This window comes from Equus caballus, chromosome 7, assembly GCF_041296265.1.
Source record: "Equus caballus isolate H_3958 breed thoroughbred chromosome 7, TB-T2T, whole genome shotgun sequence".
Taxonomy (NCBI): Eukaryota; Metazoa; Chordata; class Mammalia; order Perissodactyla; family Equidae; genus Equus; species Equus caballus.
The window spans coordinates 116,234-143,837 of NC_091690.1; the positions used below are offsets into that span (position 1 = coordinate 116,234).

The 27,604-nt window shown below is 61.4% G+C and overlaps 1 protein-coding gene across 1 annotated transcript; it reads right to left on the bottom strand.

Moving 5' to 3' along the window:
• Positions 1-3,432: 3,432 nt before the first annotated feature.
• SHC2 (SHC adaptor protein 2) lies at positions 3,433-26,927 on the bottom strand. The gene is made up of 13 exons (XM_023644239.2): positions 26,182-26,927; positions 19,603-19,673; positions 18,313-18,373; positions 18,038-18,157; positions 15,971-16,024; positions 15,758-15,809; positions 15,536-15,662; positions 14,172-14,325; positions 13,551-13,608; positions 10,747-10,890; positions 8,585-8,883; positions 5,897-6,029; positions 3,433-4,399 (listed from the first exon to the last, which is right to left on the bottom strand). Exons 1-12 carry the CDS (start codon positions 26,644-26,646, stop codon positions 5,901-5,903), a joined length of 1,734 nt encoding a protein of 577 aa, XP_023500007.2. The 5' UTR covers positions 26,647-26,927; the 3' UTR covers positions 3,433-4,399; positions 5,897-5,900.
• Positions 26,928-27,604: the final 677 nt, after the last annotated feature.

The following is a 27,604-nucleotide window of genomic DNA, read 5'->3' on the forward strand; positions in this document are numbered from 1 at the left end:
GAGAGAGGAGAGGGTTTCCTTCTAGAAACAGGACCGGCATATGCTGCCCGGGCCGCCCATGAGGCCGGCGAGGGGGCCCCTCCTTCGTGTACTGAGCACGACTGGGCGCTGGACAGTGACCTGGACGCTGGGTTCACAGCTGTGACGAGGGCCGTGCTCCTGGCCCTGCGATGCACCCGGGGCCGGGACCCCACAGGCACACGGCACTCGGTGACTGGAGCTTTGGTGGCTCCCGGGACAAAGATGCAACAGGAAACTGTGATGCGAGCCGAGGGCAGAGGCCCCATGCTGTTCGCAGGTGGGGAAGCCGAGGGCAAGACCAGGACGGATGCCTGCCCGGCGGCTTTGTGATCTACTTCCCTGCTTCCTCCCTCCCAGCCTCAGTTTCCCCTTGTGGGACCCAAGGTGGACCAGTCCCAGGTCTAGTCTGGGTTTGTGAGGAGCCAGCAAGATGAGTATGGCCGGGACTAACGTGGAGTGGGCCTGGAGCTGCCAGCAGGAAGGGCCCCCAGACGCTGAGTCTCTAATAAACATCTGCTGGACAAACGGACAAATAGGCACCACTCCTAGAACAGTGCTCTCTCCTGGGCAGGCACGGAGTCGGGGCGCGGGGGCGGGGGGGGGCGCGGTGCTCAGGGGCCACGAGCCTCCCTCCTCTACTGCAGGGACAGCGACAGTGGGGCCCAGGAAGGGGAGTGATCGGCTCGGGCCTGCGAGGAGGGTGGCGCCAGGTGTCCTCATGACAGGCCGGCCTGGGCATTGGGGCCCAACTCCCCACTCACCTCTGCCCAGTGGGGGCAAGGTCTCTCCTCCCCGCTCGGTGGGGGAGGAGGCAGTGAATCCATTCCGCGCTGGTTCCTGTGCTGAGTAACTGGGGACACTAATCTGGGGTTCAAATCCTGGTGCCTGCACTTCCTGCTGTGTGACTTCTGGCAAGTGTCCAAACCTCTCTCTGCCTCCATCGCCTCGGGAGTCCACAGGCATAAAAACCATCTCTGCATCACAGCGTCAGAGAGAGGATTTGACAGGTTACTGTTGGCGAGGCGCTTAGAACAGGGGCCCAGAGTGTGTGCGACCTGAGTGCTGGTCGTCTTCCTCTCAGACACCACTCCTGGTGAGGAAAGGGACACAGCCAGGGGAGGCCCTGCCAGGCCCAGAAGCGACCCCACCACAGCCCAGCTCAGCAAGAAGCCCACCCCATCCCCCACCCCATCACATTAGGGGGCTGGGGAAACTGATGACCAGAGGGGAGGGGTACCCAGAACCATGCCTGCCCTGTGGGCCTCTGCAGACCCCACCCTGGGAGGGGTGGGGCTGGGGGGGGGGCGGGAATGCTGCCTGACATCTGCTTAGGTGGCTCGGTGGAGGTCGGTAAACAGGAAGCCCTGCCCCCTCCGCAGAGCCCTGTGGCAGCCCCCCCAGGACCCCCCACACCCTGAGCTGCAGTCTTCCTGGAATCAGGCTTCAGGCCCAGGCTGGGCGGCACGGACCACCCCTCCCGCCTGCCCTGAGTCAAGGAGCCTCGGTCCTCAACACCCCCAGGGACCCCTGAATGGAGGGGGAGGTGGCGGGTCGCAGGCAGGGGCAGGAGGAGGCGTGAGCCAGGCTCAGTCGTAAAGAGCATCCAGCAGCCAGGCTGGGAGGAGGCACAGGGAGAAAAGGGGCCTGAGGGCCGAGGAACAGCGTTGAGCCATGGGGCTGGTCTTCTCCCCTGGAAAAGGGAACAAAGGCCTGTCTGCGAGCTCCCATGAGGGAGCCAGCCCGACAAGGCACAGGCTAACCTGCTGGGGGGACAGCGCTACCCCCGGTTTCCAGGTTAAAGAAACTGAGGCACAGGAAGGGGCCAGGTTCTGCAGAGCACCCAGTTCAGAGAAGGCAAACGATGGTCCAAGGGCGAGGCTGGGGCAAGGAGCATTGGTTGACTGAATAACCAAGCGTAGGATGGGGCAGGAGACAGGTGTGGAGGCCCAGCTGGAGCCAGGCTCCTGGCCCCCATCACCAAGGGCACCCCAGACCTGGCTTTCCCAGCTCAGGGAGCAGGATGGGGAAGTGACGAGCTCCGCCATCTCCCAGTGGTGTGGCCCTGGACAAGCCGCCTGCCCCTGAGCCCGAGCCTCCTCAGCTGTGAGGCGGGGAGAAGTCGGGCACCCTGAGTTTGTGCGGTCTTAGCACAGGCCCCACTGGAGGGCTAAACAGGGACTTTGTGGGGGGGGCCTGGGCCTTGGAGGACCCAGGGCTATGAATGGATGAATGAATGAATGAATGAAGTGCATTTAGACCCTTCCCTGGAACTAGAAACCTCGGGAATCTGACACTTCCTGACACTCCCCTGGTCCAGACCCCATGCACCCTCCCAGCCGCCTGTTCGTATCCTGCCCCCAACAGTGTATTTCCCTCTTGGGAATCTCGCCACCTCTGTCCTTCAGAGGGCCCTGGCAGCTCTCCCGGGCACCAAGCTTCACCCCAGCTGTGTCCTCCACCCCACTGCCCCTCTGACCTCACCTCCAGCCACATCCTTCTGTCCATCCTTCCAACCCCTGAATGTGCTGTGCTCCACACACCACAGGGCCTTTGCACATGCCATTCCTCTGCCTGGAACTCTGTCCTTACCTGGGGTCTCGACTCACCCTCCAGATCACAGTCTCGTGTCGTTCCCACAGAGAAACCCTCCTGAAGTCCCTGGATTCCTAAGCTCCAGGGCTCCCCTTTCCCAGCTGACATTACACACTGAGTGGTGACCTGCTGACCGAGGTCACTGGACTGTCAACTTCGTGAAGGCAGGTCTGCCTTGGTCACTCACATCCCCGTTACCCACCAGAGGTCCCGGCAGATGAGAGGGACTCAGTGCAGGTGCAGTAATGAACATTAGATGGGGGGTGTGGCTGGATGGACCGATGAGTGGAATGAATCACAGATGAACGGGAGGATCGATGGTGGATGGATGGGCAGACAGGTGAATGGGTGGATGGTGAGCGATGGGGGGAGGTGGGAGGACAGATCATGGACAAATGGACGGACGGACGGGCGGCTCTGCCTCCATGTCTCTGCAGTAACGGACATGGCATCTGAGTCCCCTCCTGGCTCTGCCTTCGGTGGCTTCGTCCCCAGTTACAGGCAGAGCAGAGTGGTGTCTACGCCCCACAGCTCTCAGGCCCCCAGGGCGTGGGGGGCCTGCTGACTGCAGAGAGAGCACCCCCCCAGATCCAGACCCTGGTGGGGCGGCGAGCGTCGGGGGGCCTCTGGCGGACAGCTGCCTCCACGCTTGTGGGAAGTCAGACAGGGGTCGGGGGCACGGGGCTTCCCCGGGGGGCAGCGTCTCAGGAGCCGAGAGGGGGAAGGTCTGGAGGGGGCGTCGGGCGTGGGGAGAAGTAGGGGCTTTGAGAGCGACGTCTCGAGAAGACGGGGCAGAAAGAAGTCAGGGCACATGAGCAGTCAGGCCGAATTTGGGGTGAGTTAGGAGCAGTTTGGAGAAGAAAACAAAGCTTCTTGACAGATACATTGGAGAACCTTGACAGAGTTCTGCAGCATTTGGGGATAAACTGGGGTGTCCCATAGAGAATCGGGGTGTGCCTTCTCTCGGGATGCAAACAGGGGTGCCTGAGAGACGGCGGGGGCTCTGGGAGAGTGGACAGCCCGCGCCCCGTGCACCCACAGGCCAGCTCCTCCAGCCCGGGAGGCCCCTGTGTGCTGGGGGCTCACGCTCCTCGTGGTCGTTCCCAGGTTTAATTACAAACAGATTCGGAAGGTCCAGTCCAGGCTGAAGCCGGGGTGGGGGCCTCAGGACAGCCCCCTGCTCAGTTGTCTTGGAGTCGCTGGCTGCCCCCTCAACCCAGGGGAGCCCCGGGGCCGCCCCCCACTTCCACACCAGCACGCGCACCAGCCTGAGGACCCAAAGCACCTCGATCCTCCCCCCAAAAGACAACGGTGCACCAATTTTTCAGGTAGGAAAACAGAGCCCGGGCAGGACAGGAATCCATCCCCACACCAGGGAATGGGGACTGCCCCCCCGTTCCAGGGAGAGAAGCTGAAGTCCAGCCGGGAAGGGACGGGGCCTCCCGGCCCATCAGGGACCTTGGCCAGGGCTCCCCGACAGACGGCCGTCTTCCGGCACGTTTTCTTTAAAGGCGAGAAGAGGTCCTGTCTTTGGTGTGGCACACCCTCACTCCAGGGGGAGGGCGGAGGCAGGGGCGTGGGAGAAAGGGTTCCTGGCCCCATCTCCCGGCCTGGTTGACCCAGCCCAGCCAGGGCCGCTGGAGATGGAAGATTCCAGAGGCCCACGCGGAGGAAGGAGAGACAGCGGCGGTTCCAGCATGACCAAGGTCCAGAGAAGGCTGAGGAGCCCATAAGGCCACAGGGGCGTCTGGGGAGCAGGGACAGGAGCCAAGCTGAGAACTGTCACCTGGGGAGAAAGGTCAAGGAGAGGTCAAGGGTCAGCTGAAACCAGTGTCGGGCGTTCCAAACCTGGCAGCAAAGGGACCCAGCAAGGGGTCTCAGGTTCAAGTCCTGGCTCCCCCATGTTCTTGCTGTGTGACCTAGGGTAGTGCCCGAACCTCTCTGTGCTGTTTCTTCTTCCTCAAAACAAGAATGCTAATAACACTGCCTGTTTCAGAGCTGCATGGGGGTCAGTGAAGATGCAGGAGAGGCTGAGCACAGGGTGGGACACAGCAACTGCTGCGTTAGCAGCTATGATTACTGCGTAGTTTCTTGGGTCAAAAACCCCTCTGGGAATAGAAGGGCAGCAGGTGGTCCCCCGGCATGAGCAAACATACAGCCCCAGGGAGCTGGGATCATCTGGGGTGTCCCGTAGGGCCATCGCCACCCCCTGAAGCCCCTCCCCAGGTTGGGAACCCCTCCTCTGCCTGAGTCACGCCGGCTGAGGGCAGGGAGGAGGCTGTGAGTGGGGGTGGAGCCAGGAAGGAGGCGGTTGTCATGGGGACAGGAGAGCGGCCAACCAGGTCCCGAGCTCCTGCCCAGCCCTCGGGAAATTCCACAGCCCCTCCCGCCCCAGCCAGCGGCTCCTCCGAGGTGGGTCCTGTCTCTCCCTCCTCCCCAAGGTCTGCTCCGCCACCCCCCCCCCCCCGCACCCAGTTCAGCCGCACCCTCACCCCAGAGCCCCCTCTCACCGGAGGCGTCCTGGAGTCGCCCCGACCTGCCTGACCCCCTTCCACTCAAAACCCTCCCTTGGCTCCCGTCACCCAAAGCTGAAGGAGCACCTCGCATCTCAGGCCCAAGCCCCGCCTGTGCCTCCTCCAGGGCAGCCAGGCGCTGCCCTCCTGGAGACTTTCATCACGAGTCAGTCACAGGGTTACCACAACAACTCCGCATTTCCACTCCCACGTGTACACCGCCCAGGGGCAACGAAAACACGTCTACACAAAACCTGCACACACACGCTCACGACGGCATTGTTCACAGTCACCAAAAAGTGAAACACTCAAATGTCCATCAATGGATAAAGGCATCCACATGTGTCCACACACACACCGGAGCACGACGCAGCCGTGAAGAGGAGCGAGGCCCTGACACGGCTGCACGTGGACGGACCTGAACACATGACGCTCAGGGAGAGAAGCGGACACAGAAGGACACACGGCGTGTGACCCCATGGACGTGAAACGTCCAGAACAGGCAGATCCACAGACAGAGAGCGGGCTCGTGGGGGCCAGGGGCTGGGGAGGGGGTGGGGGTGATGCTGATGGGGGCTTCTTTTGGGGTGATGGAATGTTCTGGAATTAGATGGAGGGATGGTTGCACAGCTCTGTGAATGTACCCAAACCCCCCCAAGTTGTACCATCTAAATGGGTGAATTGTGTGGTATGTGAATTCGTTCCCAATTTTCAAAATGAGAAAAGTCTGGCGCCTGGGCGAGTGCTGGGGCCGGGTGCTGACCACGCACCTGCTCAGGGCTCCCGCTTGACCACTCCGCGCAGGTGCAGCTCGCTCTCGGCGGCCACGATGGGCTGCCCGTTCTGCAGGTGGTAGTCGATCAGGTGGCTGATGCTCTCGAACAAGACATCCTTCGTCCGCACCTGCGGGACCAGAGGCCTCGGCATCAGCACCACCGGGAGCTCGTCAGCGAGGCACACGCTCAGGCCGGCCGCAGACCTCCACGGCGGGGTCTGCCTTTTCACAAGTCCACAGCGGTTCTGACGCACGCTCGTGTCTAAGAACCACCGGATCAGAGCCTCCCGGAACTCCAGCTACAGAACCAGGCTCAATTCCAGACCTACATATGGACACAGGCTCACAAACCACGAGGGTTCAGGGACCACACTTCCTATAGTGGGTCAAACGATGGCCCCAAAAGATGTCTACATCCTGACCCCCGGCACCTGCGAATGGGACCTTATTTGGAAAAAGCATCTTTGCAGAAGTGGTGAAGCGGAGCGTCTTGAGATGAGCTCATCCTGGATTACCCAAGTGGCCCCAAATCCAATGACTAGTGTCCTTGTAAGAAGAGAAAAACGTGGACACAGGGAAGACACCACGAGAAGACGGAGGCAGTGACTGGAGTGATGTGTCAACCAGCCGGGGAGCGCCAAGGATCGTGGCAGCCATGAGAAGCCAGCAGAGACACGAACAGATGCTCCTCAGAGCTGCAGAAGGAACCAGCCCTGCCAACACCTTGGTCTCAGACTCCTGGCCTCCAGAACCGGGAGAGAATAAACCTGTTGTTTTAAGCTACCCAGTTTGTGGTCATTGGGTGGCAGCCTTAGGAAATGAACACACCCCTGGAATCTTGGAGACACAGATCCGAAAACCAGAATCACCGGATCCAAAAACCACGAGCGTCTTAGAATGAGAAAAATCTTAGCACCACTGCATGCTGGAACTGGATGCAATGCAGAGACTGTCAGTCGCCCGCGGATGCTGCCGGGCTCACGGGACACACACTGCCTGGGGAGCAGGCTCAGGATGCACATTCCTGGGCCTGACGGCAAACGTCTATTTCCACAGCACTGGGGACAGGACGTGGGAGGCTGCCTTTTAGCCGATTATTTGAGGAACTCCTGAAGCTTCTCCAGGGTTAGGGGACACCGGTCTAATCCCAGAGATCAAGTTAATGGAAAGGGACTCGGGGGGACACTGACGTCCCAGGCCTGCCAGAGGTTAGGGCCATGAGCAGCGAGACCCGACACAAGGGAGGAGGTGGCTCAGGAACTGAAAGAACACCACCTGGAACCGCGGCCCCAGCTGGCCCAGCCGCTCAGCTGCCCCCCGCCCAGGTGCACCCCACACAGGGAGAGGAGCCTAGCACCAAGGGTGGGTCTGAGGATTCAGCGGGACGGCAAACTCTGAGACAGCACAATACCCCAAGCACCTTCTCGCCTGAGAAATGATCTGTGAGGTCTGAGGCCTTGGACACTGGGAAATGCTTCATAAACCCTAGAACTCCTTGCAAATTGGAAAATACTTTGTAAACCCTAAAATGCTTTAAGAACTGTTGCATACCAAATCTCATCGACTCAAAACAACTGTAAGATGCATCACTATTTTCTGCACCACAAAGAGACAAAAAAAACCCTCCCAGTTAAATAATGATGCAGTTCAAAGATGCAATTGATGGTTTTCAAAAAATCCAGACTTCAGAGATGCCAAAATGAGAGAAAAGAAAGGTGTGTACCAGAGGGTTGAAGCAATTCAGTAACTTGTAGACCCTAAGACTCCTTGTAAATTGAAACATGCTTTGTGAACCTTAAAATATATCAGAAACCGAAAATACCCTATTTATCACTGAAAGATATCACTCCTTGTAAGAAGCATTCGTGATGATAGAATGTGGGGGGAAAAGTGTATCTTACAATTGATGAAATATGGCACTGGGACCGGCCAGTGGCTGAGTGGTTAAGTTCGTGCGCTCTACTTCGGCAGCCCAGGGTTTCGCTGGTTCGGATCCTGGGTGCGGACATGGCACTGCTCATCAGGCCATGCTGAGGGAGCGTCCCGCGTGCCAGAACTAGAAAGACCCACAACTACAATATACAGCTATGTACAAGGGGGCTTTGGGAGAAAAAGGAGAAAAAGGAGAAATAAAATCTTTAAAAAAAAAAAACAAAACAAAGAAATATGGTACTTTGTAAAGCACAAAAGGCTTTGAAATTGGAAAAGGTTTTGTAACCCCTAGAATGCTTTATAGACTGGGAAATCCTTTGTAAACCCTAAAATTCTTAAACTGGAAAACATCTTGTAATTCTAAAGCACCTGGTAAACGGGGACAGAATCTGTAAACATAAAGGGTTTTGTAATCCGGGAACTACTTCCATAAACCTAAAGGGCCCTAAAAAGGTGGGCGCCCTGGGCCCCGGGAGGAGGGATACAGCCTAACCCTAACCCTAACCCTAACCCCGCCTCAAGCCACGCCCCCTTAGGCCCCGCCCACAAAGCCCTGTCCCAGGCCCGGCCTTCAGTCACGGCTGGTAGGTCCCGCCCCCTCTAGCCCCGCCCTAGGCCACGCCCACCGCCCCAGCCCCGCCCACACGAAGTCACGCCCCCTCACCGCCTCCAGTCGCGGCTCTTAGGCCCCGCCCCTCTCCTCGAAGCCCCGCCCCTCCCGGGCCGGCCCCCGCCCCCGCGCCCACCTTACCACGCCCTCGGGGTCCACGAGCAGCAGGTGCTTGGGCTGCCCCGCGTGCATGCCCGTGAGGACGTACTGCCCGGGGTTGGTGACGCTGTCGCGCACGAGGAAGTCGCCGTCGGCTCGAAGCAGCTTCTCGGCCGCCCGCCGGCTCATCTGGCCGTGGTACCAGGGCTCCTGCCGCAGCTGCTCCTCCGTGGGGGCGATGGGGGCCCGGCGGGTCGGGGGGCTGGGCCACTGGTCCTCCAAGGGGAGGGGGGCTGCGGCCACAGAGCACTCGTGCAGCTTCAGGGCGTCCTCGAAGGGTCCTGCGGGCGAGGACGGGGTGGGAGGCAGGGGTTAGGCAGGAAGAGGGGGCCTGGGCTGGGGGCAGTGACCGCCCTTCGGGACTGGGCAACACTGACGGGGCACCTGCTGTGCAGCAGACCTTGCAGCAAGCCCGCCACGGTGCGTCCCTGGCTGTGTGCCGTGTGTGCACTGAGTGTGCAGTGTGCCATGTGTACTGTGTACTGAGTGTGCATTGAGTGTGCTGTGCATGTGCTGTGTGTGTTGTACCAACCTCATACCCGTCACCATCTTCACCGTCTCATTGGTTCGATGAGTTATTCAACATATTCTGCTGGATTTCCCAAGTGCTGTGCGTGCAAAGAATGGCAGCACTTGTCTGCTTCCAAGTGTACAGGCATTTCTTTTTCATGTCTTGTTATATTGGCTTCCTGCCCAGTGTTTCTGCCTTGTGCTCCGTTGTCCTGTCTGACCACACTGGCCCGAGCCCCCGTACAACACTCCCTCTGGGGTGGGCACAGGCGCCCCTCCTTTCCCACCCCTTCACAGAAAAGCTTCTGATGGTTTGCAGAGGTTTTCCAAGGCTACCAGCAGGCACCAGTGTGACGCTGGACAAGCCTCTCGCCCTTTCTGAGCCTCAGTCCCCTGGTTGTTAGGGGGCATGTGGAGCAGCCTAGCTCAGCCTCGACCCCCACTCTGGTGTATCTGAGCTTTGCACCCCACTTCTGGCCCCACTTCTGGTCCTTGGGGATCCCCGCTCCTCCAGGGGTCCAGGTGAGGCCAACCCGCCTCCAGCTCCCAGGACGCGCGGTGGAGCCTGGCCAATCGGCCTATTCATTTCACCCTCCCGGCCAGCGATTGGCTGGGGAGTGAGCACGTGACCAAGGCTGGGCAAATCAGAGGTCACCCGAGGATATTTAAGGGGAGCCTGGGACACAGCGTCTTCTTCCCGCCCCTCGCCCCCGGGCTGCCTGGCCCCCTGGGACCCCATGTCTCAGCAGGCGCAGGCCTGGAGCCCCTGTTCCCACCTGAGGACCGCGTGGGCCGTGGGCTAGGATCCTAGTCCAGCGCCTGGCGCACAGCAGGCGCTCAGGAGATATTAGGTGCTGTCATTAGAGCTGCGGCAAGAAATCGAGTCGTCAGATGGTGGGGAAAGGGGCTTTGCGACCTTCGTCAAGGAAGCCGCGCCCGGCTGGCCTGGGAGCTTCTGGGGGATCGCCAACTAGGGAGGCGTCCCCAGGGAGGGAGACGCCCCTGCCTGGCCCCACAGTGCTCCCGGGAGAGGTCGCAACTGATGCGGTGGGAGATAAGGAGAGTATGGGGACACAAGCCTCCTCCCTCAGGCTGGGGGTCCCAGGGGCAGGAAGGACCCTCAGCCGGTCACTCGGTCAGAATGTGGACTAGGCTTCCCCTATCAGGCCGGGATTCCCGCGGAAGAGGTTGGAGCCTCCTCCCTCAGACCACGGAGTCACACGAGGAGGGAGCTTAAATTCCCTCATCAAACCGGGGGGACCCAGAAGCAGGGATCTTGGCAGGCCTCCCGCAATAGACTGAGGGGTCCCGGAGAGAAGAGGGGTCTGAGCCTCCGCCATCGTACTGACCGCTCATTCAAGGTATGAACGAGCCCCTCCTGTCAGACGGAGAACTCCCATGGAGAGGAAGCTGCGTCACCCACAAAAGGCTGGAGAAGCCCCCTGAGGGGGAGCCACCCAGCCTCTCCTGTCAGACTAGGACGTCCCATAGGAAACAGACTTCCCCACCCCACCCCCACCAGCTCAGACAGTCCTCAGGGGAGAAGTCCCCACGGAGAAAGCTGGGCCTCCCCCGTCAGACCGCCGGGGGCACGGGGCGTGGCCTCCCCCTCAGGCTGGCTTGCCCCCACATACGCATGTCGAACAGGTCCTTCTTGGGGCTGTCCTCCGGCTGCAGGGGCTCCGGGGCATCCAGACCCTGCGTGTTGACGTAGAGGTGGTCCTCGTAGTCTCGGGGGCCCCGGGCGTCTGCTTGCACGTAGCCGTCCCCGGGTGGGGCTGGGGAGGCGGGACAGGTGGAGGGTCAACGGGGGGGAGCCCAGAAGGGGCCCTGGAGGTGGGAGCAGGCGAGACCCCACCCCCCGCCGCCCCGCCCCCACCCCGCCCCCACCCCGCGTCCACACCTGTCTCCTTCCAGGAAGGAAGCCACACACCCTTTTGTGCGGCACCAGCGGGAGTGAAAAACCCCATAAATGCCCACTCAGAGGCCGGGAGGCACCAAGGTCCACACCCGGGAAGGGGAAAGCCGCCCAGCCAGGCAGGAAAGTGGCCCCTGGGACCAGAGCAGCCCAGCTTCAAAAGAAGCCAGAAATCCTGATGTTTACGTTCACTTTCCACATTTAAAAGATAGTAACAATAAACTCTGTTCTCCCTGTAATTATGTTATCAACACGGTACATAAGTCATCTGCTCCTGTTTGTTTCTATTTTAGGATCTGCTTCCTTTTCTCCCTCAAATCTCATTTTGAATGTGTGAAGCGTTTACATGGTTCAAAAGCCACAGGAAAAAAGGTGTCCTTGGAGGAGGCCTCACCCGGATTCTGCTGGACTTGATCGTGGGCCTCCGCCCGCTGCCCTGGCCTCACCCACGTGTTATCAGACTGTCAGTTTTTGCTGACCTGGTGGGTGAGGAAGGGCATCCTGGGGGACCTTAATTTCCATCTCTTATTCTCAGCAATGGAGCATCTTTCCCAGGCTCGGGGCATTCTGTATCTTCTTGGAACTGTCTGTCCATTTCTAAACATCTCTATTTTTACTCCTTGGCAGGGAAATGACAACCTCTTAATATACCGCGTGGCCAGCTCCAGCCTGAGGGCCTGCAGTTTGCAATCTCCAGTTCAGGCCAATTACACCATCAGCCCTCCCGACTCTGAGCTCACACGGCAGCCCCACCCGGGCCGTGGCAAGTTGGCCGACCTCTGTGCCTCAGACTCTGCTGCAGAATGGGGAGCCCAGGAGCAGCTTCCTTGTGAGCAGAGGTGGGAATTAAAACCTCAGAACAGCATCTGGCAAAAGCTATGATTCAGTACGACTGCTCACGCTGTGCCAGCCTTCGGCGGTTGATGGGGGCAGAGGGGTCTCAGCCCAGGCTTCCTAGTCTGCCAGAAGGAGGCACAGATGCTCCCAGACTCCTACAGTCAGGGTTAGGTGAGAGGGAAGAAACCTGGGTTGCGGGAGTCTGGAGTGAGAGAGAATTCCCAGATGTTGGAGGTGGGGCATTGATGTGTTGGTAGGAGTTCTTGGCCAGAGAACTGGAAAAGGCATGACAAGGAGCAGTAACAGCACGTGCAAAGACTCAGGTAGGAAACGCTGGGGAGCCCTGGCTCGGGGTGAACAGCCCGAGTCCCAGAGAAATAGCAGACCAGGGCCCTGTTACAGCGTGGGACCCGGTGGGTGGGCGCCCGATACACGAGTGTTCTTCAACCTCAGGCGCTGGGAGCCAACGAGGGCTCTGATGGTTGGCAGTGAAATGCCCAGATTATCTGGGAGGATCTAAAAAAAGCCCAGCACAGCTGTGAGAACAGAGGCAGAGCTGGTGGGCGCAGCCGCATCACGCGCAGTCTGGCAGTCTCCAGGAACGGGGCTGCGGTCTGCACCCCGTCACCCAGCGAGTCCACAGCTACACGCCCACGGGAGGAACACACGGCTGGGCCGAGGGGACGTCTGCCGCTGTGTCTGAGACGGGAGCTGGAAGATGCTGATGCCCAGCTAGGGGCGGCCGCGTGAGAAACAAACGCTGGGGGCGGGGGGGGCAGCACGCAGTTGTTCAGAAGGAGCAAGGACCCCGGAGGGACCGAGGTGCCCGCAGCCGGCCTCGGGGCTCGTCATGCTTTGGGTGCCTCTGCATGTGGTCTGAACGGAGACGGAGGCCGGGGGTCAGCCGGGGCCCAGGGGTTCTAGCCTCTCTGTCACTTTTAATTCTGTGTAATAGCATGAAATGCCTGTGGGCTGAACACTCGATCATTTCGTCAAAACAAAAGCTCGCAGCACCTGGTGCAAATGTAAATCGAGAGGGCGACTTTGTGATTTCTGTCGACATGGACTGGGCAGCCGCCCTCCAGGAGGGTGGACTCTGTTAAAATCCCTGAACACAGCTGAGTGACGAGTGTTCACGGTTGTCCATCGCACGGTTGTTGTCACAGCAAACGCCAGGCGGGACCCAGGTGTCTGTGAGTGAGGGGCGGGCGGGATGAGGCCAGCCCTTCCTGCAATGGAGTGCTACGCAGGGGTGAAGGCCAGCAAGGCCATGTGATGGGCGCTGATGTGGAAAGGGTTCCCGGGCGATTGTCACGTGGCAAAGAGCAAGGTGGGCGCGTATATGGTGACCCCCACCTATAAAAACGGGGGCCTGAATTGGCTGGATATACATGGAAAATTCCGGAAAAACAACAGACACTCCTAACCACTGACGGCGGTCACCTGACGGAGGCAGCTCAGGCAGACGGGCAGGGACGAGAGTGACTCTCCACCGAGGCCTTTTCATGCTCTGGTGTTTGAACCATGTGAACGCAGGCCCTGTCCCCAAAATGCAATGAAACTCGAGAGCAAGGAAGAAACGGATGCTTTCCAATCTCACGAAAAGTGCTGATGCAGAGAGGAGAAAGCAAGGGGGAGGCCTCCACTGGGGCGGCCCGTGGCCCCGAGGGCACCCCCTCATACCTGAGGGGCCCAGGTCCCACGGGAGGCCACGGGCGTCTCTTCGAGCAGGCGCTGCTCCCTGCAAAAAAGCGAGGGGTCCTCCTGCGGTTCCTGAACCCGTTCTGAGCTGAGCACCCCGTCTGCCCACCCCAACCCTCCCAAACGGCTGGAGACCCTGAACCCCCTACACCCTCCCTGGCCGCGTGCCCACCACCCACTTCTCATCAGCCTTCTCTGCACCCTCCAGCTGTCTGGCACATGCTGTTCCCTCCACCTGGATGCCCTTCCCTGCACCGCTCTCCTGAGCAGCTCCTATTCACCCGTCAGGGCCCAGCCCGACACCGCCTCCGCAGGGAAGTCCTCCTGACCACAGAGAGTCTCCCCGCTGAGTTTTTTGTTACCTCCCTCGGAAGCCCCTTCACGGCCCCCAGTAAACCACTGGGCTGATTTTTACTCAAAGTCTGAGGGTGGGAATCACGTCTGAAGTGTCTACAATGGGCCACATAGCTCTGTGCAGTTTGGGGAAGGAAGGAGGGGCGGGGGGGGGGACCCTCCTGGAGGATGGAGGAGGACAGGAGCAGAAGGACAAGCTGAGGAGTCCGCCCCGGGGCCGCCCCTCCCCGCGAGCCCACCGAGGCTGACCTGGCCCGGGGCCCCGAGGGCGCAGGGCTGCGTGAGGGCGAGCCTGGAGTCCACCAGCCCGCCCAGGGGCGGCTCCTTCCCCGGGATGCTGTTGTAATAATTGTGCTCCGCCTCCTCCTCGTCCCCCCAGGCCGACTCCTCGGGCCCCGTCAGCCTGGGGACAGACAGCGAGCGGGAGCCAGAGCGCCAGGGCCTGGCATCCGAGCTTTGCCCGGCGGGTGGGGGACGAGCCAGCCCGGGGACTCTGACCCCCCACGAGCTGGGCCCGCCCAGGAGCTGTTGCTGAGGGAGCCCCGGTGCTCTCTCCTCATCTGTAACTGCAGGTGCTCAGAAAAGCGGGTGCCCACGCCTTCCTGCCCGCTCTGGCGCCCCCACGGGGCCGGGCACGACCCCAGGCCCACACCAGAAGGGGGTCGGGGGCGGCACCCTCTGCATTTAAAACGCCCTCGCTGTTGGGCCCCCTGACAGCACCTGGGAAACATCCTGTGGCTGCTGGTCCAGGCACACGGGGAGCGCTGCCTGCCCCCCAGTCGGGAGGGACAACAAGTTCCCCGTGGCCCCAGAGGAGCTGTGCAGCCACGAGGGCAGAGGCAGCTCCAGGCGCCCGCCGCGGTAGGGGAAGCCAGAACGTGTGCAATGGGCGTGCAAACCCGTGTGCGAGGCCACGGAAGCATGCCGGCAGGGAGGGCGGTGGGAGGAGGCCCTCGTGGGGCTGTGTGCGCCCGCGCCCGTCCTGTCCCTCACCACGTGCGTATCTGAGTTCCCCACAGTTCACTTCCTCGTTATCGTTCTAACAAAATTCCATCTGTTCAGATATTCAAGTTGCCGCGAACAGGGGTCGGGGGTCCGGTCGCCGCCTCTATCTGTGCGTCTGGGAGCAGAGCACAGTTTCTACACTTTTAAGCCATAAAACTTTTAAAGGGTTAAGAAAAAATCAAAGAACAGTGGCGACACGTGAAAGTTCCATGAAATTCAAATTTTCGTGTCTATAGATAACGTTCTGTTGGCCTTCGGCCGAGCGTCCTGCGCCGTGTGCTCCACGGCAGCCGTCACGGCTGAGACAGGCAATCTGGCCCGCAGAGCCGCAAACAACGCCTGTCTCGCCCCCGGCAGCGGCATTGGCCGCCCCCGTCCACACTGCAGACTAGGCAGTGACGACAGCCGCCAACGGGCTCCCTGAATCCTCGCCTCAGCTGGGGGATGCTATTCTGATCCTGTTTTTACAGACGAGGAGAGGGAGTCCTGGGGGCTGAGCCGTGTGTCCAGGAGGGGGCACAGAGGGAGGACTGAGAGCTGGGACCCTGCACCCGGCCGTGGTCTGGCGGGTGTGGTCCCCGGGAGGATGGGAGGAGGGGGGCCGGTACCTTTCCGGGGGGACGACCGCCGTGGGCGGGCTGTGCAGGTACTGCTTGAAGCGCAGCTCGAAGGCCTGGCCCACGGTGCTGATGACGCTCTGGGCAAGCCCCTCGCAGCACTCCAGGATGTGGCAGGCTGCGGTGGGGGCTTTGTTACCAGGCAGCAGCACGACCCTGGCCAGCTGCCTAACCCCAGCCCACGGGGCCCCCGCGACCCCACGGCGGCCTCACCTCTCTGGTTGATAGGGTCCTTGGCGACGTAGGCCACATAATCTGTCATGTCCTGGGGAGAGAGCGGACGGGTGGGAGGGGTCAGCTGGGCCTGCCCGGACCACCCCAGCCAGGATTCCCGGCCACCCACCACCAGCAAGGGTCCGGGCAGAGGGTCTCAAGGCTGCAGGGGACAGAGAGGCTGGAAGGCCACCCCCCAGTGCCCGGCCTTACCGTGTCACCACCCGACGCGAAGGAGATGGACTGCATGTGGTGGTTGGCGATGATCTGGCGAGAGAGAGAGACACGCCATCACGGGGCCCTCGTTTCAGGGTCAGGGACCCTGGGCTCAGCTGTGTCGCTGGACCAGGGCCACAGGGATGTGGGGATGAAGACGTCCCCCTGACTGGGCCGAGATAACCTAGAGACCAGCTGGACAAGGAACCCCCAGCCAGGGCGGGATGCAGGGGCCATGGCCACGCAGTCACATGTGAGAAAGGACAAACCCACCTCTCACTGGTGGACACCCTCACAGGTGCACAGACCAGAGCCCAGACACAGACAGGTCAACACGTCCCCAACACAGACGCACAGACACGCCTCTGACACAGAAACACACACTAACACACAGAGACACACACACAACACACCCTCACACAAACCACACCCATGCACACACAGACACACTTCATCCACAGACACACTGTCCCACACACATTCTCACACGTCATGTCCAGAGACACAACCACTCACACACACTCAAGCCCACCTTCACACCCTGCCGTGTACCCATAGGCCCTCACAGTCCCCCACACAGATGCCCCGGTGTGGCACTCGCACACTCACACACACCCCCCCATGCAGCCATGGAGGCACTGAGGGGACAGGAGCGGGACCCACCAGAGGCTCCTGACTCTGATATCAACTCCGACAGCATCACCTACGTGCTCCTTTGCGTGCTCATTTGCATACTCTCATACATGCATATGTTCATTTGCACTCATTTGCATAGTTGTATCCATTCCTTCGTTTGCATGCTCATTTGCATGCCAGCATACATCTGTGTGCTCATTTGCATACTCACATCCATTCCGTTTGCAGGCTCACTGGCATCCATGTGCTCATTTGCATGCTCACTTACATCTGTTCCCTCATTTGCACGCTTATTTGCATGCCAGCATACATCTGTGTGCTCATTTGCATACTCACATTCATGTGCTCATTTGCGTACTCACATCCATTCCGTTTGCAGGGTCACTGACATCCATATGCTCATTTGCATGCTCACTTACATCTGTTCCCTCGTTTGCATGCTCATTTGCATGCTCTTTTGCATCGATTTGCTGCCACTCGTTGCATTCCTGAGTGCTCATGTCCCTCCACAACCCAGTGAGCAGCAGTGATGGGGCCAGGCAGGGCTGAGCCGATGCACCAGGCGCCTCCCTGGGTACCCCACAGATCACCTAGCCTGTCTGCCCCGTGAGGATCCTCAGGGCTCCCCCCTGCCCAACCCTAGCCCAGGGAAGACCCAGCCGGTGGGCACATCACTCCCCTCTCAGCCTCCGTGTCCTGGTCCACAGGCAGAGTCACTGCAGAGAAGGAGAGGTGCTGACCCTACTGGCAGCTGCCCCCCCCCCGACTTCCTGGGGCCCTGGCTTCTTCCGCTCCCCTCCTGCGTGCCCCCAAAGCAGCCACAGTCAAGCTCATACCAGACCACACATCACAGCACTTCCCAACTAAAACCTCTCAGGATCTCAGTGCTTCCTGGACGGATCTCAGCTTCTCACTGTGAGCCTCACTACCGTCTCCAGCTCCATCTTCCCACAGGGTGACCTCTGCCGGGGATGCCCTCTCCTCACCTGCTCAGGCAGCCCCAGCATCCCTGCCTCCAGGAAGCCCTCCGTGACGCCCCGCTGGGTCACAGCACCCTGTGCATGCTCACAACCACCCTTGCTTGGCCTCACAATGCTTCTCAGAATTCGTAATCATTCCCTCATTTCTGCAATTATATTTTGGTTGTTTGTTCCCACCAGAAGATTCCAAGCCAGGGTCTCTCCCCCTCAGCATCGTGGATGTCCGGCCGGGTCATTCTCCGGGAGGGCCATCCTGGGCGTGGGGGGTGCTGAGCAGCACCCCTGGCCCCACCCTCTCAGCCAGGAGCTCCCCCAGTCGTGACAGCTGTGGCTCAGGGCGGGGCCCCCGCAGAGCTCCAGGCGAACAAGCTCACACCAGGGCCCGCGGTCACAAACCTGCGCCCACTGCCCTCCAGGCTGCAGACGCCGCCCCGCGGGGGGCACTCACCTGGCGCGTGGCGGGCACCGAGAGGTTGAGGCCGTCGATGGAGATGCTGACGGCGATGCTCATGCCGGCGAAGCGCAGGTTGCTCTTGCCCAGGATGGAGGCCAGCGCCTTGTTGGGGGCCTGGGGGCGGGGCAGAGGGCAGCGCGGGCCTGGGAGGGGGGCGGCCGCAGGGGGGCTCCGGCCGGGGGGGCGGGGGCTGCGGACGGCGGGCGTCCTCCCTCGGGCTCCGACCGTGCCCACCAGCCCCGCTAGGGGACCGCGAGCTCCTCACCCACCTTCTTCTTCCAGGAGCCCCGGACGCCGGGCACCACCTCGTGGAGCCGGTTGATGGCTTCCCTGGGGGAGGGCGGGGGCTTAGAGAGCGCGGAGGGGGAGGGGCGGGGGAGGGGCGCGAGCTCAGGGAGGGAGGGGACAAGAGAGGGAGGGATGCTGGGCTACCCGGAGAGCGGAGGCACGAATGGGGGCTCCCCGGGCACCCGGACCCCCACCCCGTTTGCATCTGGCAGTTACCCCGCCCTCAGCCCTCTCCCCAGAGCCTGGATCCTAAGGTCTGTGTGGCCACAGGCTGGTCAAGATTCCCATCGGTGGCGTCGTGAGAACATGACCTCTGCTCTGAGCTCCCTGAACAGAGGCAGGAACTGACCCCCCAAACAGTACGGGAGAGACCCCTGCGAAACCGCTAGTCCCCCGGGGGCTACAGGGTCCTGAAGGTCAGAAGGTCACACAACAGGCTCACAAAAATGTTGGTGCCAAAAGGAGAAACTAGGCCCTCACACCCAGCGGGCGGGAAGGTAAAAGGGTGCAGCCACTGTGGAAACGGCCCAGCCATCCACTTTCAGGCACACGCCTGAGAAAAACGGAAACACACATCCACACGAAACCTGCACACGCGTGTTCACAGCAGCGTGATTCACAGTAACCCCCAAAAGGCAAAAACAGCACAAACATCCATCACTGGACCACACACGTGTCCACACACACACGTGTCCTCCCACACGCTGGAGCACAACGCAGCCGTGAAGAGGAGCGAGGCCCTGACACGGCTGCACGTGGACGGACCTGAACACACGACGCTCAGGGAGAGAAGCAGACACAGAAGGACACACGGCGTGTGACCCCATGGACGGGAAACGTCCAGAACAGGCAGATCCACAGACAGAGAGCGGGCTCGTGGGGGCCAGGGGCTTGGGGGGGGTGGGGGTGATGCTGATGGGGACGGGGCTGCTTTTTGGGGTGATGGAACGTCCTGGAATTAGGTAGGTGGTGGTTGGTATCTGTGAAGATACCAAAAAACATCTAGTTGTATGCTTGAAAAGGGTGAATTGTTTGATAAGTGAATTATGTCTCAATAGAGTTTTTTTTTTACATTTTTTCCTACACAAAAAAGATGCTGGTCCCCTCCCGCCTAACCCTGGTTGTCGCCATGACTCTTCCTGACTCCGTTCCAGGCAGCTCAGAGCATGAGATTGACGCACCTTCTCTGCACCAAAAAAATCAAGGACGACGGAGATGTGGTCCCACCCTGGACGGGCCCCCAGCCCCCCAGCCCAGACTCAAGCGCTCACCTGGTGACCTGGGTGCGAGTGTTGAAATCCAGGGAGCGCATGGAGCGGAGGACTTCAATGCAGCCCATGTACTGAGGGGAGAGAGAACACGGGTGAGCGGGTGGGCCCAGAGCACAGTCCAAAAGAGCCCAGCCGGGGACTGATGGTCAAATCCAGGCCGTCCCACCCCCCACCCCCAGAGAAATCTCCACTCCCCTCTCCTGCACCCCCTGGGTTCCAGCCCTTTCCTCCGTCCTCTAGACAGCCAGCCTTGTTGCCCCAGGGCCTTTGCACCTGCTGTCCCTTCCCCCACCTATCTACAGACTGGTTCTTTCCCCATCTTGAGGCTCAGCGTCCCCTCCTCAGAGCCGCCTTCCCTGACTCCAGGTTGTTTCCTCCAGGCTCCATCGCGGCTGTCCTTGAACTGCCTGCTGTTTGCTCTCTTTCCGATCCACTAGGACGTGAGCCCAGGAGGAGCAGGATGGGGGGTCTTGCTCGCTCCTGCCTCCCCAGAGCCCAGCACGGGGCCTGCGAGCAGACAGAGGGAGCCCTCCGGCCCGTGAAGCCCAGAGCCTCGACGTCTCTCTCATGCTTTGAGGGAAAGTGTGATGGCCCAGACTGTGCTGTCCACGGAAAGCAGCTCAGAAATCCAGGAGACTAGGCTGAGCGGAGGCAAAGCAGCCAGCGGAGCTCCTGGGCGGCTGCGACGGCTGCCGAGGGTTGAGAGTGAGGACAGACGATGCCACGAGCGTCCTTCCCACGTGGCAGCTGTGCCGCTGGGCAGACGACAGTGCGACGCGGATGGCGGGCCGCGGGGCAGCCTCTCTCGTGGGATCCCATTTACGTGAACCGCCCAGACCAGGCAGATCCACAGAGAGCGGTGGGGGGGGGGGGAGGGGTGGCACCGACTGCTGAGTGGGATGGGGTTTCTTACTGGGGTGACGGAACGTTCTGGAACTAGATGGAGGTGATGGTTGTACAAGCTTGTGAATGAACCAAATGCCACTGAATTGTACACTTCGAAATGACTCATGGTCAATTTTGTCACATGAATTTAACTTGATTTTAAAAATGATACACACACGCTTTGAGCTCAAAACTCCATTTTTAGGACTTTATCCCACAGAGACAGCAGCTGTGGCCACCGACGTGTGTACAGCTCACTGTGGGGGGCGCGCTCCTTCCTCTCCGCAGGGCCCCACCCCACACGCAGCCCCAACGCCCAGCAGCCGCTCTGCACCCACTGGTTCCCTCTGCCCCCGGCACCCACGTCCCAGGCTGGTCCTCCGCTCGCCCTCCTCAGCGAGTCCTGCCTGCCTCGGTCTCCCCGCAGGAGCGCCCGCCCGCCTGCTGGGACCTGCAGCTCTGAACTGATCAGCGAGAAGGTGGAGACGCCCTAAAGGTCAACACGCTCGGGGTCACGAGACCCAATAAGGACGCCAGGTGGGTTGGAATTTCCAAAGAACGATGAGGTTTTTCTTGGCATCAGCGCGTCCCCAACAGCACGTGGCACATCCTCCTGCAGGAGATCACCCGTGTCGCGGGAACTGTAAATTTAACTGCGTGGCCTGTGTGTTGGCGAAATCTAAACACACCACGGTCCCTGGAGGGGAGGGTGTGCCGTCGACAAAGAGATGAGAGACGTCGGATGTGTTCACATGAAATTATCTCCAAGATGCGGCGCTGAGGAGCAGAGCGAGGGGCAGAGAGCTGCCATCTGTGCAGACGAGGCCACGGAGGAGCGTGCGTGTGCACAGGCCTGTAGGTACGTGTGCACGTGTGTTTGCACATGTGTGCACGCGTGTGGAGGAACAGTGCTAGCAGGACGCAGCGTTGCTTCTGGGAGAGGAACCAGCACAGCCGGCCGACTGTCTAAACGGCCACCAACGGTCCCCTCCCCCATCCAGGCTCTTGGCCACGTGACTCGTTTTGGTCAACGGGACGTCAGCAGGTGACACAAGCGGAGGCCTAAAAGGCAGAGTTGCTGGGGGACCTGCCCTCGGGGCCAGCCCGCCTGACCACGAGAGACAGCGGCCCATCCGCGTCCCCCGGCGGACAGGCGAACGAGACCGCTCAGCCCCAGCCGACCACAGGGCCACACGAAATAATACACGTTTGCTCTTTTCAGGCACCAGGTTGTGGGCTGGTTTGTTCCACAGCAAAACCCGACCGAGACGGCGAGCGGCAAAGAGAAGGGGAAGTCAGGCAGAGAACCCGAGAACAAGCCCAGAGGCGAGCAAGCTGGAGCCCAGGGCCTCCCCCGAGTGCGGCCGGAGCAGACAGATGAGAGGACGTCGGCCAGAGGCAGAGGCTGCAGGACCCGGGGCTGCGACCAGGGGGTGGGTTCATTCTGAGAGCTGGGGCCACGGGAGAGGGGTAAGCAGAGGAGCGGACTGAGCGGTCTCAGCTCCTTTTGGACGAACGGATGATGGATGGACAGATGGATGACGAACAGATGGATGATGGATGGACAGATGGATGACGAACAGATGGATGATGGATAGACAGATGGATGATGGACAGATGGATGATGGATGGACAGATGGATGATGGACAGATGGATGATGGATGGACAGATGGATGATGGACAGATGGATGATGGATAGAGGGACAGCAGGATGGATGAATAGGGGAACAGGTGAATGAATGGACAGGTGGATGGGTGGACGGATGGACAGATGGATGGACAGATGGACAGACAAATGGACAGATGGATGATAAGTGGATGGATGATGAATGGAAGGACAGATGAATGGATGGACAGGTGGATGGATGGACGGATAGACAGATCCGCATGGACGACATGCCAAGCACACGTTAGACATGTGGGACCTCAAAGGGAATCAGCCGTGGCCCCTGCCCCCGGGAGTGGATTCTCCCACTGAGTGGACGGCTGTGGTGGGGCGCCGGCCGCTCACCGGTACCTTCCGTGCAGCAGGGCGAGCATCTGTGGGGCGGGTGCCAGTGCTCCAGGGCCCCAGGGCAAGGGGGTCCAATCCCCGTACCCACCACAGGCTCACCCTAATTCATGCACGGCGCTCTCCAGCTGCACGGGAAGTCCTCCCTCGGGCCCAGCCCCCTGGATGAAGGGTAGGGCGCATGGGCCCTGATGTGGGGGAGGCCAGAGTTCACACGGGACGGGGCGTGACCAGGTGACACCACCCCGCAGGGCTGGGAACAGCGACCGCATCCTCGGAGCCCACGGGACCGGCAGGGAAGGCGGACAGGCGGCCGTGGTGGCCCAGCGCCGCAACGACACGGTGAGTCACTAACACGCCACACGCCAGCCCCGTTCTAAGCACACGCCACGCTGCAGCGACAGTCGTGACCTCTCGGGACACAGAGACCCGGGGGGGCCGGGGGCCCACTGGGAGTCCAGGCCCGAGGGCGGCAGAGGCAGGATCTGACCCGCCCGTGGGCCCCGGAGTCTCGACTCTGCACGACGACGGGACACGGTGGGGACTCTGGCCGACCGCATATCTCACAGCCAGAGGGCCCGACATTGCCAGAGCCCCCGATTGGATCTAAAGACCAGAAAACCCAGGGCTTCTGTGTGAAACCCCCAATGTGTAAACATTGGCCAGAAACTGAATTTTTATGTTTAAAGAGAAGGCATAAAAAAGTCAAAGGTCAAATCAGCCTTGGGCCTGCCAGTAAATGTGACCTCTGACCCAGAACCACAAACTCCCCAGACACCAGCCATCGTGGGGGAAACGTGGCCCCCAGAAGGGCCCGTCCACGTCCTGACCCCAGAACCCGGGGACGGGGCCTTTCTGGAAAGGGAATCTGCAGACGCGACCGAGGACTGAGCACGAGACCGTCCTGGGTTTAGGACGGCGCCTGACGGGCGGGGTCCTTACAGGAGAGAGCAGAGGAGGTCGGGGACAGACACGCAGAGCCTGGAGCGACGTGGCCGCGAGCTGAGGGCTGCGGGACCACCGGGGGCCGCAAGGGGCTGGAACCCGGAGCCTCAGGGGCAGCCAGCCCCACAACACCTCGGTTTGGGACTCCCGGCCTCCAGACGGTGAGAGGATGGCCTCCCGCGTTTAAGCCCCAGTTCGTGGTGCTCTGTTGCGGCCGCCACAGGAAATTCCCACGGACGGTCAGGAGACCTCGGATGGCTTCGCGTCTGACCCTCCCCTCCACAAATGTGGAAACCGAGGCAACCCAGAGCCTACCCTGGGACGCTGCAGGAAAGGAACAGTTTACAAGTGTGGAAACTGAGGCCCAGAGAGGGGAAGGGACTGAGCCAAGCTCACACAGCGAGACCTGGCAAGGACAGGACCAGCACCCAGCTCGCTGCACTCCCAGCGCGGGAGACGCTCCACCGTCCTGCCCAGCTTCGTAAGCTGTGCCACAGAGACCACACTACTATTTACTTAACATTTTTGTTTTCCGTAAACTCCATTTATAAACATAACTGAGTTTATTTTTTAAGGGAAACTGCAAGAAATGACTTAAATACCCATCAACCGATAACAGATCCACACAACATGGTCCATCTACACACGTGTCCACCCACACGCTGGAGCACGACGCAGCCACGAAGAGGAGCGAGGCCCTGACACAGCCACATGGATGGACCTGCACACACGACGCTCAGGGAGAGAAGCAGACACAGAAGGACACACGGCGTGTGACCCCATGGACGAGAAACGTCCAGAACAGGCAGATCCACAGACAGAGAGTGGGCTCGTGGGGGCCAGGGGCTGGGGAGGGGGTGATGCTGATGGGGACGGGGCTTCTTTTTGGGATGATGGAATGTTCTGGAATTAGATCATGGTGAGAGTTTCACAACCCTGTGAATGTACTAAAAACCTCTGAATTGTATACTTCGTGGTACTGAATTCTATGTTAATTTTTTTAAATGTTTATGAGGAAACTGATATTGCCACCATCCACCCCTGGTTTGATGCCTAATAGCATTTTCCTAACAACCATGAAAATAATCATAAAATCATCAAAATGGAAAGTGTGCATCAGGCAAGAATCGCCGATTTTTGCTGAGAGAAACGAGTGGAAGTTGGTTCGGAACCAGGATGTGCACAGGCCCAGAGTCGCCCTCCCAGGGGAGGGTCAAGAACGGACAAAACCAGACGCTGGTGACAGGCACTGGGACGGCGGGAGGAGCGGGCGGTGCCGCCGGGGGCGCCGGGCAGCGCGTCGGGTGTGGACGCAGCAGGCCCGCACTCGAGACTTCCCCACCCGCCTCACCTCTGTGATCCCTCCATTTCAAAGATCTGACCCAAAAACTGCGCCTGGCAGACACTCAGTGATAAAGGAAACGAAGGTCCCTGGGGACAAACGCACCTGAAGCATGTGTGAGCCCCGGGGGCCACGAAAAAGCAACACAAACGGGGGCTTCGAACAACGGGATTTATTCTCTCTCGGCTCTGCCTGCCCGACGTCCAGAATCTAAGTGTGGCCAGGCGGCTCCAGCCGAAAGCCCGGGCGGAGGGTCCTTCCTCGTCTCTTCCAGCTTCTGGCGGCCGGCGATCCTCGGCCCGCACAACCTCACCCCCGTCTCTGCCTCCATCCTCACACGGCGTCGCCCGTGCGTCTGTGTCCACCTTCCCCGCATCTTCTAAGGACACCGGTCACTGCGTTGGGGCCACCCCGCTGCAGGCCGGCCTCACTTAACTTGATCACATCTGCAAAGACCCTATTTCCAAGTAAGGCCAGACGCCCAGGTTCCGACGGACATGAATTTGGGGGGACCCGACGACCAGGTGCCGGGGGAGGGGACGAGAGGTGGGGGGCTGTTGTAGAGGAAGCAGACACTTAACCAGAGGCAAACACACACACACTTGCAGGATCCCGGCCCCCAAAAGCCCACTGCGGACGTGGGCACACTGCCGCATGCTGGACGACATCTGGGGTCCCTGGCGGTTTTCTTGGACGTACGAGGAACCGTGGCTGCAGGAGGACCCCGTCCCGGAAGATATAATCCCGTTGGCTCACTTCCTAACGGTTCGTCGGAAACTCCCCGGGGACAGAGGGACGGAGCAGGGAGGCGGCGCGCCGGGACCAGGGCCCATTCCTCCAGCTTCTCTGTGGTTTGAAAGGTTCATCACAAAAAACCGGGACAACTGCAGACGCGTCTCTTTACGCCACATCCGAGGTCCCCGGACGGTCGCATCCCGAATCCTCGGGTCTGGCCCGGTTCCAGATGCCCCTCCCCGCCGCCCCCCCCCAGGTCGAGGTCTCTGCAGGGTCCGATTCTGTCGTCCGCGAAGGCGCTCTCAGCGCGGCCAGGGCAGCACGAGGCCCGCCGCGTCCTCACTCCCCGACTCCCGCCCAACCAGAGCGGGGCGACGCTCCACCTGCGCATGCGCGCCCCCCACCCACCTGCCGCGCTCTCCCCGCCCCTCCCCACGTGACGCCGTGGGAACCCCGACCCCTCCGCTGGGGGCGGCCAGCCGGAGCGGGTGGAGATGGGGGTCCGGGTGCGGGGAGAGGAGGAAGGATGGAGAGGAGAGCCCTGGCGCGCGGGTCCCCGGTGTCCGGTGTCCGAGAGAGAGAGGCGGGGGAGGGGAGCCCCAGTGCCCTGGCTGGGGGTCCGGGGAGGGTGTGGTCCCGGGGCCCGGCCGGCGCACTCACCCGCACGATGTAGGAGACCCCGGGGCCCAGGACCCTGGCGTCTGGGTGCAGCCAGCCGTGCGCCGGCTTGTGGATGAAGCTGCCTTTGCGGATCCACTCGTCGGCGGCGGCGTCTGGGGGCCCGGCCGCCCCCCGCGCGCCCCTCGGCCCGCGCGACCCCGGGGCCCGGCAGCGGCTGAGCGCAGGCAGCGGGCAGGGCGCGGCGCAGCGCGGCTCGCAGGCGCCCAGGACCGCGGCCGCCAGCGCCGGGACGCTCGCGGGGCCGGCCGGCTCGGGCTGGGGGTCGGCGGCCCCCGCGCCCCCCGCCGCCCGCGCCGCCGCCGGGCCGCGGCCCAGGAAGCCGGCGGGGGCCGCGAACTTCCACTGCGGCATGCGCGGCAGCAGCGCGCAGAAGGTGGTGGGCGCCTCGGGCTCGGGGGCCGCGGGGGGCTCGGGGGGCGCGCGCCCGCCCGGACCCTGCGTCATGGCCGCGGCCGCCCGACCGAGCCCGCCCGGGCGCTGCGCCTGGCGCGGAGGAGGCCCTCCCGCTCCTTCCCGCCGCCTCCCCGCCCCCGGCCCGGTGATGTCATCCGCCCGGCCCAGCGCGCAGCCGCGGGGGGCTGCGCCCCTGGGACCCCGGCCCTCGGCGTCCTGGCGCCTGGCGGGGCGGCCGGGGAAACTGAGGCCCGCCGAGGGCACGCGCGCTGACTCGAATCCGGCAGCCAGGGAGGGAGCGATGTTTCCAACCCAGATCGTGGGCGGGGACCCCCCTATTCGGCCCCCAGCCGTCGCCCAAGTTCCTAGAAGAACAGGGGTAGGAGAGACTCAGAAATCAGCTCCCTTCTTCCCTTTTTGATTGATGGGGAAACCGAGGCCTAGACGTGGGCGAAGACGTGGTCTGGGAAGGAGAGATGCCTAGACCCTAAGGTCAACCCCCTCCCTACCCGCAGTTCCAGCCCGCTGTACTTGAAACCACGCCCTGCTTTAATTCCTTATGGGGAAACTGAGACTCAGAGATGGGGAGGGGCGTGCCCGAGAGCACACAGCGGAGATGCGGACCCAGGAGTGCCAGGCTGAGCTGCCTGGGAGCGGGGACTCAGGGCGAAGCCGAGTCCCTCCTCTGCTGCCTTGCCTTGGGCCTCAGTTTCCCAGGCTGGAAGCCAGGGGCGCGGGCTCCTCCGTTTCTGGGGAGCCCTATTGGGCATCAACCCGGCTGAGCTCTTGGGCCTCAGGCTTCCAGGCCCGCGGCCCCTCCGTCCTCCACCCAGGGGGGACTATTCCTTCTGCACCAGGGACGGGATGCGCGGTGGGCCCGGGACCCGGGCTCCGGCTGCGGGCTCAGCCACCCCTCCCCCTCCCGCGCCGCCCCGGCTGGAACCGCTGCCGGGAAACAAAGGAGGGGCCGGGGCGCGCGGGCAGGTGGGGAAGGCGGGGCGAGGCCGCC